This window comes from Emys orbicularis, chromosome 13 (genome assembly GCF_028017835.1).
Source record: "Emys orbicularis isolate rEmyOrb1 chromosome 13, rEmyOrb1.hap1, whole genome shotgun sequence".
In the NCBI taxonomy this organism is placed as follows: Eukaryota; Metazoa; Chordata; order Testudines; family Emydidae; genus Emys; species Emys orbicularis.
In genome coordinates this window covers 9,521,014-9,532,389 of record NC_088695.1, presented here as the reverse complement: position 1 = coordinate 9,532,389, position 11,376 = coordinate 9,521,014, and the positions used below count along the sequence as shown (strand labels likewise).

The 11,376-nt window shown below is 47.5% G+C and overlaps 1 protein-coding gene across 1 annotated transcript; it reads right to left on the bottom strand.

Moving 5' to 3' along the window:
• Nucleotides 1-1,264: 1,264 nt before the first annotated feature.
• Nucleotides 1,265-10,061, bottom strand: LOC135887389 (zinc finger protein OZF-like). The gene is made up of 5 exons (XM_065415160.1): nt 10,028-10,061; nt 9,311-9,424; nt 7,509-8,985; nt 1,515-1,581; nt 1,265-1,288 (listed from the first exon to the last, which is right to left on the bottom strand). Exons 1-5 carry the CDS (start codon nt 10,059-10,061, stop codon nt 1,265-1,267), a joined length of 1,716 nt encoding a protein of 571 aa, XP_065271232.1.
• Nucleotides 10,062-11,376: the final 1,315 nt, after the last annotated feature.

The following is an 11,376-nucleotide window of genomic DNA, read 5'->3' as shown; positions in this document are numbered from 1 at the left end:
TTAAAGTCTCCCATGAAAACCAGGGCCTGCGATCTAGTAACTTCTGCTAGTTGCCGGAAGAAAGCCTCGTCCACCTCATCCCCCTGGTCTGGTGGTCTATAGCAGACTCCGACCACGACATCACCCTTGTTGCTCACACTTCTAAACTTAATCCAGAGACTCTCAGGTTTTTCTGCAGTTTCACACAGGAGCTCTGAGCAGTCATATTCCTCTCTTACATACAATGCAACTCCCCCACCTTTTCTGCCCTGCCTGTCCTTCCTGAACAGTTTATATCCATCCATGACAGTACTCCAGTCATGTGAGTTATCCCACCAAGTCTCTGTTATTCCAATGACATCATAGTTCCTTGACTGTGCCAGGACTTTCAGTTCTCCCTGCTTGTTTCCCAGGCTTCTTGCATTTGTGTATAGGCACTTAAGATAACTCACTGATTGTCCCGCTTTCTCAGTCTGAGACAGGAGTCTTCCCCTCTTGCACTCTCCTGCTCGTGCTTCCTCCCAGTATCCTATTTCTCCACTTATCTCAGGGCTTTGGTCTCCTTCCCCCAGTGAACCTAGTTTAAAGCCCTCCTATCCTGCTTGTTCTTCCTCCCGGTATCCCATTTCCCCACTTACCTCAGGGCTTTGGTCTCCTTCCCCCGGTGAACCTAGTTTAAAGCCCTCCTCACTAGGTTAGCCAGCCTGCTTGCGAAGATGCTCTTCCCTCTCTTCGTTAGGTGGAGCCCATCTCTGCCTAGCACTCCTCCTTCTTGGAACACCATCCCATGGTCGAAGAATTCAAAGCCTTCCTCTGACACCATCTGCGTAGCCATTTGTTGACTTCCACAATTCCACAATTCGAGCCAGGCCTTTTCCCTGCACAGGGAGGATGGACGAAAACACCACTTGCGCCTGAAACTCCTTTATCCTTCTTCCCAGAGCCACGTAGTCTGCAGTGATCCGCTCAAGGTCATTCTTGGCAGTATCATTGCTGCCCATGTGGAGAAACAGGAAGGGGTAGCGATCCGAGGGCTTGATGAGTCTCGGCAGTCTCTCCGTCACATCGTGAATCCTAGCTCCTGGCAAGCAGCAGACCTCTCGGTTTTCTCGGTCGGGGCGGCAGATAGATGACTCAGTCCCCCTGAGGAGGGAGTCCCCGACCACCACCACCCTCTTCCTTCTCTTGGGAGTGGTGGTTTTGGAACCCCCATCCCTAGGATAGTGCATCTCATGCCATCCAATCAGTGGAGCCTCCTTCTGCTCCCTTCCCTCAGATGTATCATCTAGTCCACTCTCCGCATTAGTACCTGTGGAGAGAACATGAAAACGGTTGCTCACCTGTATCTCCATTGCTGGTAAATGGATGCTCCTCTTTCTTCTTCTGGAGGTCACATGCTGCCAAATTTCTTCACCGTCCCTCTGTCCCCTCTGGGCAGCCTGCTCCGAATCTTCAGAACGTTGTGCCCGTAGAAGCATATCCTGACGTCTGTCCAGGAAATCTTCATTTTCTCATATGCAACTCAGGGTCGATACTTGTTTCTCCAGACCTAGAACCTTCTCTTCCAATATGGAGACCAGCTTGCACTTTGTCGCTTTTGTCCTATGGAAGAAAGACAAACATGGCACAACTTGTGCAGATTACAACAACTGCATGCTCACCTTCCATAATTGCTTCCTTCTAAGAGCTTCCTCAGCTCTTGCAGCAACTCACAGAAGCCCGCAAGATGCAAGCCTCAGTGGGCTCTCCCGAGGTGAACTCCCAGGCAAACTCCCTCTGCTAGCCTCCGCTGTTCGCCGCTCAGCTGGTTCGCTGCTGACTGCCTTTTTATAACAGTCAGGCCCACTCAAGGCCCACCTGGAACAAAGCACTCCCAATTCACACTGTTCAAACAAACAATCAAACATTCAAGCACATGGTCAAACTGACAAACTGTCCCCTGCAACAGACACTCAGATACTCACCCACACAGCCCCCCAATGCAGCACTTAGTGAACCTCCTCTCTGACAGATCCCGCTGTTAGCCTCTGCTGTTTGCCGCATTACTCACTAAGTTAATGAATACTTCAGTTCTTACCCAAATACACGTTTACAGCCATTTCTTATTAACTAAGCTAAGATTTATTAAAAGAAGAAAGGAGAGTGAGAGTATTGGTTAAAAGATCATTATACATACAGTCATGAATAGAGTCCTTAGGTCAGTTTCACTGTAGAGATGGTGCTTTAGAATTGTAAAGAGTCCTTTTCAGAATCCTTTCATGAGGTTATAGTCCCATGTAAAAATGTTCGATATCAGGGCAGTCCAGATGGGACTGGAGATCTCCGTCTTATGACTCAAACTTCCTCTGAATAAAGCTCAACAAGATCTGAGAGAAAAGGATCAGGTCCCAAGAGTTTTTATACAGATTTTTGCAGCCTCTCATCAGCAGGCAGTCCTTGGGAGAACTATTGTTCACTAGGCTTTTGAAGTAACCTTCTATTTCCTAAACATCACCAGTAATTAACTACATGGATTAACATAAGGTAATTATCCATAAAGAAGTTCATAGACAGTTTACCACAAACTTTAAAGAGACATGCAATGACATTATTACACCCAAGTTTCATCTAAATGTTATTATTCCCTTTTGATCTCTGAATTAACAGAATACAGCCCTAGACAGGAACTGTTTGGTTCCATTGTTAACCTCTAACAAGATAAAGGCAAACATAGACTAGTACAAGTATCAGAGGGGTAACGTATTAGTCTGTATCTGTAAAAAGCGACAAAGAGTCCTGTGGCACCTTAAAAACTAACAGAAGTATTGGAGCATGATTTCAACAGTTTCCACCCCACCATCAACCTCAGCCTGGACCAATCTACAAGGGAGGTCCACTTCCTAGACACCACGGTACAAATAAGTGACAGTCACGTTAACACCACCCCACCCCACCGACTGCTATGCCTACCTTCATGCCTCCAGCTTCCATCCCGGACACACCACATGATCCATCGTCTACAGCCAAGCGCTAAGGTATAACTGCATTTGCTCCAACCCCTCAGACACAGACCAACACCTACAAGATCTTCACCAAGCATTCTCAAAACTACGATACCCGCACGAGGAAATAAGGAAACAAATCAACAGAGCCAGACGTGTACCCAAAGCCTCCTGCTGCAAGACAAGCCCAAGAAAGAAACCAACAGAACTCCACTGGCCATCACCTACAGTCCTCAGCTAAAACCTCTCCAACGCATCATCGGTGATCTACAACCCATCCTGGACAATGATCCCTCGCTTTCACAGGCCTTGGGAGGCAGGCCAGTCCTCGCCCACAAACAAACCACCAACCTTAAGCATATTCTCACCAGCAACCACACACCGCACCATAGTAACTCTAACTCAGGAACCAATCCATGCAACAAACCTCGATGCCAACTCTCCCCACATATTTACACCAGCGACACCATCACAGGACCTAACCAGATCAGCCACAACATCACCGGTTAATTCACTTGTACGTCTACCAATGTAACATACACCATCGTGTGCAAGCAATGCCCCTCTGCTATGTACATCGGCCAAGCTGGACAATCCTACGTAAAAGGATAAATGGACACAAGTCAGATATTAGGAATGGCAATATACGAAAACCTGTAGGAGAACACTTCAACCTCCCTGGACACACAATAGCAGATTTAAAGGAGATCCTGCAGCAAAAAAACTTCAGGACCAGACTCCAAAGAGAAACTGCTGAACTTCAGTTCATTTGCAAATTTGACATAATGAGCTCAGGATTAAACAGAGACTGTGAATGGCTAGGCAACTACAAAAGCAGTTTCTCCTCCCTTGGTGTTCACACCTCAACTGCTAGAAGATGGCCTCATCCTCCCTGATTGAACTAACCTCGTTATCTCTAGGCTGATTCTTGCCTGCATATTTATACCTGCCTCTGGAAATTTCCACCAAATGCATCTGACAAAGTGGGTATTCACCCACAAAAGCGTATGCTCCAATACTTCTGTTAGTCTATAAGGTGCCACAGGACTCTTTGTTGCTTTTTACAGACTACTACAGTTACCATCTTCTTCCAGGTCTTTAACATAAGTTTACATTTCAAAGCTCAAGCTTATCTAACATGGACACACTTTTTTAACATATCTCTAAAGGTTGAACTGGGTCTATTACATGCAAGTTGCTTAACCCTTTCTCTCCCAGTGTCACAGAAGTTTAGCTCTTGTGTGAATTATCCCATGTTTAATAAGGTCTGACTTCTGTATGAAACTTTTCCCACAGTCCAAGCACTTATGGGGTCTCTCTCCTGTGTGGAATGCCTGATGATGAAGAAAGTCTGACCTCCGTATGAAACTTTTCCCACAGTCCAAGCACTTGTGGGGTCTCTCTCCTGTGTGGATTGCCTGATGTTTAGTAAGGTGTGACCTCCATCTGAAACTTTTCCCACAGTCCAAGCACTTGTGGGGTCTCCCTCCTGTGTGGATTGCTTTATGTTTAATAAGGTGTGACCTCTGTATGAAACTTTTCCCACAGTCCAAGCACTTGTGGGGTCTCTCTCCTGCGTGGATTGTTTTATGTTTAATAAGGTGTGACCTCTGTATGAAACTTTTCCCACAGTCCAAGCACTTGTGGGGTCTCTCTCCTGTGTGGATTGCCTGATGTCTAATAAGGTCTGACCTCTGTATAAAACTTTTCCCACAGTCCAAGCACTTGTGGGGTCTCTCTCCTGTATGGATTGCCTGATGTTTAGAAAGGGCTGATCTGTTCCTGAAACTTTTCCCACAGTCTAAACAATTATGTGGTCTCTCTCCTGTGTGGATTGCCTGATGTTTAATAAGGTCTGACCTCCGTGTGAAACTTTTCCCACAGTCCAAGCACTTGTGGGGTCTCTCTCCTGTGTGGATTGCTTGATGTTTAACAAGGTCTGACCTCTGTATAAAACTTTTCCCACAGTCCAAGCACTTGTGGGGTCTCTTCCCTGTGTGGATTGCCTGATGTTTAACAAGGTGTGACCTCCGTATGAAACTTTTCCCACAATCCAAGCACTTATGGGGTCTCTCTCCTGTATGGATTGCCTGATGTTTAGAAAGGGCTGATCTGTTCCTGAAACTTTTCCCACAGTCTAAACAATTATGTGGTCTCTCTCCTGTGTGGATTGCCTGATGTTTAATAAGGTCTGACCTCTGTATGAAACTTTTCCCACAGTCCAAGCACTTATGGGGTCTCTCTCCTGTGTGGAATGTCTGATGTTGAAGAAGGCCTGACCTCGATATGAAATTTTTTCCACAGACAAAGCACTTGTGGGGTCTCTCTCCTGTGTGGATTGCCTGATGTTTAACACAGTCTGACCTCCGTGTGAAACTTTTCCCACAGTCCAAGCACTTGTGGGGTCTCTCTCCTGTGTGGATTGCTTGATGTTTAACAAGGTCTGACCTCCGTATGAATTTTTTTCCACAGTTCAAACACTTATGTGGTCTCTCTCCTGTGTGGATTGCTTGATGTTTAACAAGGTTTGAAGTATGTATGAAACTTTTCCCACAGTCCAAGCACTTGTGGGGTCTCTCTCCTGTGTGGATTGCTTTATGTTTAGTAAGGTGAGACCTCTGTATGAAACTTTTCCCACAGTCCAAGCACTTGTGGGGTCTTTCTCCTGTGTGGATTGCCTGATGTCTAATAAGGTCTGACCTCTGTATGAAACTTTTCCCACAGTCCAAGCACTTGTGGGGTCTCTCTCCTGTGTGGATTGCCTGATGTTTAAGAAGGTGTGACCTCCGTATGAATTTTTTTCCACAATCCAAGCAATTATGTGGTCTCTCTCCTGTGTGGATTGCCTGATGTTTAATAAGGTCTGACCTCTCTATGAAACTTTTCCCACAGTCCAAGCACTTATGGGGTCTCTCTCCTGTGTGGAATGCCTGATGTTGAAGAAGGCCTGACCTCGATATGAAATTTTTTCCACAGACAAAGCACTTGTGGGGGCTCTCTCCTGTGTGGATTGCCTGATGTTTAATAAGGTCTGACCTCCGTGTGAAACTTTTCCCACAGTCCAAGCACTTGTGGGATCTCTCTCCTGTGTGGATTGCTTGATGTTTAACAAGGTCTGACCTCTGTATAAAACTTTTCCCACAGTCCAAGCACTTGTGGGGTCTCTTCCCTGTGTGGATTGCCTGATGTTTAACAAGGTGTGACCTCCGTATGAAACTTTTCCCACAATCCAAGCACTTATGGGGTCTCTCTCCTGTATGGATTGCCTGATGTTTAGAAAGGGCTGATCTGTTCCTGAAACTTTTCCCACAGTCTAAACAATTATGTGGTCTCTCTCCTGTGTGGATTGCCTGATGTTTAATAAGGTCTGACCTCTGTATGAAACTTTTCCCACAGTCCAAGCACTTATGGGGTCTCTCTCCTGTGTGGAATGTCTGATGTTGAAGAAGGCCTGACCTCGATATGAAATTTTTTCCACAGACAAAGCACTTGTGGGGTCTCTCTCCTGTGTGGATTGCCTGATGTTTAACACAGTCTGACCTCCGTGTGAAACTTTTCCCACAGTCCAAGCACTTGTGGGGTCTCTCTCCTGTGTGGATTGCTTGATGTTTAACAAGGTCTGACCTCCGTATGAATTTTTTTCCACAGTTCAAACACTTATGTGGTCTCTCTCCTGTGTGGATTGCTTGATGTTTAACAAGGTTTGAACTATGTATGAAACTTTTCCCACAGTCCAAGCACTTGTGGGGTCTCTCTCCTGTGTGGATTGCTTTATGTTTAGTAAGGTGAGACCTCTGTATGAAACTTTTCCCACAGTCCAAGCACTTGTGGGGTCTCTCTCCTGTGTGGATTGCTTGATGTTTAACAAGGTCTGACCTCTGTATAAAACTTTTCCCACAGTCCAAGCACTTGTGGGGTCTCTCTCCTGTGTGGATTGCCTGATGTTTAACACAGTCTGACCTCCGTGTGAAACTTTTCCCACAGTCCAAGCACTTGTGGGGTCTCTCTCCTGTGTGGATTGCTTGATGTTTAACAAGGTCTGACCTCCGTATGAATTTTTTTCCACAGTTCAAACACTTATGTGGTCTCTCTCCTGTGTGGATTACTTGATGTTTAACAAGGTTTGAACTATGTATGAAACTTTTCCCACAGTCCAAGCACTTGTGGGGTCTCTCTCCTGTGTGGATTGCTTTATGTTTAGTAAGGTGAGACCTCTGTATGAAACTTTTCCCACAGTCCAAGCACTTGTGGGGTCTTTCTCCTGTGTGGATTGCCTGATGTCTAATAAGGTCTGACCTCTGTATGAAACTTTTCCCACAGTCCAAGCACTTGTGGGGTCTCTCTCCTGTGTGGATTGCCTGATGTTTAAGAAGGTGTGACCTCCGTATGAATTTTTTTCCACAATCCAAGCAATTATGTGGTCTCTCTCCTGTGTGGATTGCCTGATGTTTAATAAGGTCTGACCTCTGTATGAAACTTTTCCCACAGTCCAAGCACTTATGGGGTCTCTCTCCTGTGTGGAATGCCTGATGTTGAAGAAGGCCTGACCTCGATATGAAATTTTTTCCACAGACAAAGCACTTGTGGGGGCTCTCTCCTGTGTGGATTGCCTGATGCTTAACACGGTCTGACCTCCGTATGAAACTTTTCCCACAGTCCAAGCACTTGTGGGGTCTCTCTCCTGTGTGGATTGCTTGATGTTTAACAAGGTCTGACCTCCGTATGAATTTTTTTCCACAGTTCAAACACTTATGTGGTCTCTCTCCTCTGTGGATTGCTTGATGTTTAACAAGGTTTGAACTATGTATGAAACTTTTCCCACAGTCCAAGCACTTGTGGGGTCTCTCTCCTGTGTGGATTTCTTTATGTTTAATAAGGTGTGACCTCTGTATGAAACTTTTCCCACAGTCCAAGCACTTGTGGGGTCTCTCTCCTGTGTGGATTGCCTGATGTCTAATAAGGTCTGACCTCTGTATGAAACTTTTCCCACAATCCAAGCACTTATGGGGTCTCTCTCCTGTGTGGATTGCCTGATGTTTAATAAGGTCTGACCTCTGTATGAAACTTTTCCCACAATCCAAGCACTTATGGGGTCTCTCTCCTGTGTGGATTGCCTGATGTTTAATAAGGTCTGACCTCTGTATGAAACTTTTCCCACAATCCAAGCACTTATGGGGTCTCTCTCCTGTGTGGACTGCCTGATGTTTAATAAGGTTTGACCTCCATATGAAACTTTTCCCACAGTCCAAGCACTTGTGGGGTCTCCCTCCAGTGTGGATTGCTTTATGTTTAATAAGGTGTGACCTCTGTATGAAACTTTTCCCACAGTCCAAGCACTTGTGGGGTCTCTCTCCTGCGTGGATTGTTTTATGTTTAATAAGGTGTGACCTCTGTATGAAACTTTTCCCACAGTCCAAGCACTTGTGGGGTCTCTCTCCTGTGTGGATTGCCTGATGTCTAATAAGGTCTGACCTCTGTATAAAACTTTTCCCACAGGCCAAGCACTTGTGGGGTCTCTCTCCTGTCTGGATTCTCTGATGTGTAATTAATGCTGACTTCCAATTCAAACAGTTTCCACACTCGAGGCATTGATAGGATTTCTCTCCCATGTGGCTTTTCTCATGGTTATTAAGATCTGAGCAGTTATTGAAGCTTTCCCCATGGGCCAAGCATTGAAGGGGTTCCCCTGCAGTATGGATTGTCTGATATGTCACAAGCTGTGATCTGAGAATGAATCCTTTTCCACATTTGAGCCACTGATAGGGTTTCTCTTCCTTGGGATTTGTCTGCTGGGCTGTGGTATCCTTGTCTCCTCCCCCGCAGATAATAGATTCATCCACTTTCTTCCTTGGGTGGTTTTTCAGTCGCCTCTCTGACTTGTGCCAATTTCCCCAGGCTTCTCCCTCTTCCAAGCACTGGGATATACTCCCTTCAGCTCTTCCCACAAAGGTCCCCTGTGGTTCCACTTGCCCAGGAATTTCCTCATGATGATTCCCATCCTTCTTCTCATCCACTGTCTCATCACCTGCTGGGAGAAAGAGACAATCCAGACAGGAGTCATTGTGCTAGGGAGAAAGAGGAATAGCACCAAGGGAAAACCCAACATGCTAACATTGTGAAGACTGAGCAACTGGAATTTGCCTCCAGATCCCACCCAAACACTCCCAGGGATGGAAAGTTGGGAAGGAAACTCCTGCAGCTAACAGGACAGGTGGAAAGCCGTGAATGATATCTGTTGACTACAGCCCTGGCAGAGGTGAGGAAGAACTAAGGGCTCTTACTCACAGCAGATTTTTGGGATTCTCAACTTTATCCTTCATTCACCAGATGGTTTCTGTTTCAGTCCTCACCTGTGTGATTGCCTATCGGGATCTGTCTTTCCTCACAGGCCTGGAGATCTGGGACCCACAGTTCTTCCCCTCGTTCCAGGTGGGAGATCAGTTCAGGTTTGGGAATGGGAAATCCTGTGCAGGGGGTGAAAAGAGGCACAGTCAGGGCACATGGAGGATTGGAAGAGTGTCTGTCACAAAGGGCATTCTGTGAGTAGTACCTCTCCCCATGATCTGCTGGGGGAACATGGAATCTAACAGGACGGGAACATGATCACTGAGCCCTCTTGGGAGAAGCAGATGTCTGGGGAGGTGGGGGGAATTGTTACGCCCTCACAAGGAGTTCCCAGGATCTATGTGCTGTTGGGTCTTGCTGACGCGCACACAGCTCTGGAGTTAGACCATTTACTATTTCTAAATCTGCAGAGCCCAGAGTCTTCCCCAGGGCTGGAGCTATTCCCAAGAAGGGATATGAAGAGGGATTTTGTGCGTCAGTAAGAAACAATACAGACAGGACAACAAACGACTTCTGCCCCCCCGAATGCTGGAGGGGTGGGCATGGTTTCGCATGTCCATTAGGTTTTGACACCTGTGTCCCAATGAAAGTCTCTCTCATGTGGCAGCTGCGCATTATGGAACCCATTCCCCTCCAATCTAACTGACCAGGGAAGAACCTGACCAGAGTCAGAAATGAAGACCTCATGGCTTCTAATAACCAATGGGACGGGAATCCCTTACCCAGCGAGGTCACCATCTCATAGTTCTCCTGCATGACGTCCCTGTAGAGGGCTCTCTGACTGGGGTCCAGCAGAGCCCCCTGACCCTGGGTGAAATACACAGCCACCTCCTCGAAGGTCACCGGCACCTGAAACAACAAGAGTCCCCCACTCAGTCCCTGCTGCCCCAGCCACAATCCCGCTAGTCACAGGAGGGGAAGAAAAAAACAAACTTCTTGGAAGCTCTTGGAGGATCAGAGTAGCAGAATCCTACCCCCACCCCCACCCTGCTCAGAGCAGCCAGGAGGCTTCATGAGGTGGGGAGAAGGTGAGAGCTCCTTGGCCCCCCAGCAGATGGAGGAGGGCAGGGTCTTCTCATTTACCAATTACCACACACTTGCCAGCCACAGGCTGATATGGGAAGCAGAGCTCTGAGCCAGGGACAGGAATCCCAACAGCTTCCCTTCGTATTTCACAGCAGCCTCTGGCCAGTGGGTTCAGGCTCCAGCACTGGGAGTCTGGAAAATGTTCCCAGCCCTGCCCAGGAGGGTTATGACCTCTTTGACAAATGGTGGTATGCCCCCTCCTACTCAGAAAATCAGCAGGTTTATCACACCCTGTCTCCTCCCTGCCTCTCCCTCCCGCCGTCCAGCAGCTCCCTGAAAATCCCCTACCTGAGCTGACTCCATCACAGCCATTTCCCTTCCCTGTCCCCTGGAAGACGGGACGATCTCGAGGGAAATCTGGATGTGATTCCTCAGCCTGTCAGGGCGATTGGGAAGGTTTCAGAAGGGGATTGAGTGCATGTCACAGCCCGATTCCCCCCAGGCTCTCTCCTTGCAGACAGACGCTCTGGACTCTGCCACGCTGGAAAGAAACCCAGTTAGTTCATTACCACCCAGGCCAGGGCCCTCCCAGCAGAACTAAACCCCACGGGGCATTTTTAAACTCTCCCGTAAAAGAGTCTCTGAGCCCAATGCCGGAAAAAGAGCAGAACCAAAGGAGCCACCGTGGGGGATTCCCCCTGACATTGTCGTGTCACCCCTCTAACTCTCCCCTTTCCCCCCAAGTAGTGCGGTGTTCAGCCGAGTCAGGAACTGGCTTTTCCTCTCTCAGCTCCTCCCCTTGTTCCCAGGGGGATGCAGGGAATGGATCCGGGCAGGTCTGGGATCTGGGAACCTCCCTCCCCATTTGTTGTTCCTGGTTTCCCCTTCCAGTCTCTCCTCTCTCCCTTTTCATCCTTTTCCCTTAGGAGAACCGGCGACTGCACCATTGTCCTGGGCCTTTGCTCTCATTGGGCAACTCAGTCACTGCCACTGCTAACAGGGGTTTGAACCTGGCTGTGTCCATGGGGGCAGCAGCTCTGGGACT

Bases quoted from the DNA above. Each gene is read 5' to 3' on its own strand.
- LOC135887389 (XM_065415160.1), bottom strand. From the start codon at position 10,061: ATGCAGGAGAACTATGAGATGGTGACCTCGCTGG. The intron at 8,986-9,310 runs GTGAGGACTGAA...TTCTCCCAGCAG, and splicing joins CCCGATAGGCAATCACACAG to GTGATGAGACAGTGGATGAG. The intron at 1,582-7,508 runs GTCAGGCCTTCT...TTTCTTCCATAG, and splicing joins GGAAAAAATTTCATATCGAG to GACAAAAGCGACAAAGTGCA.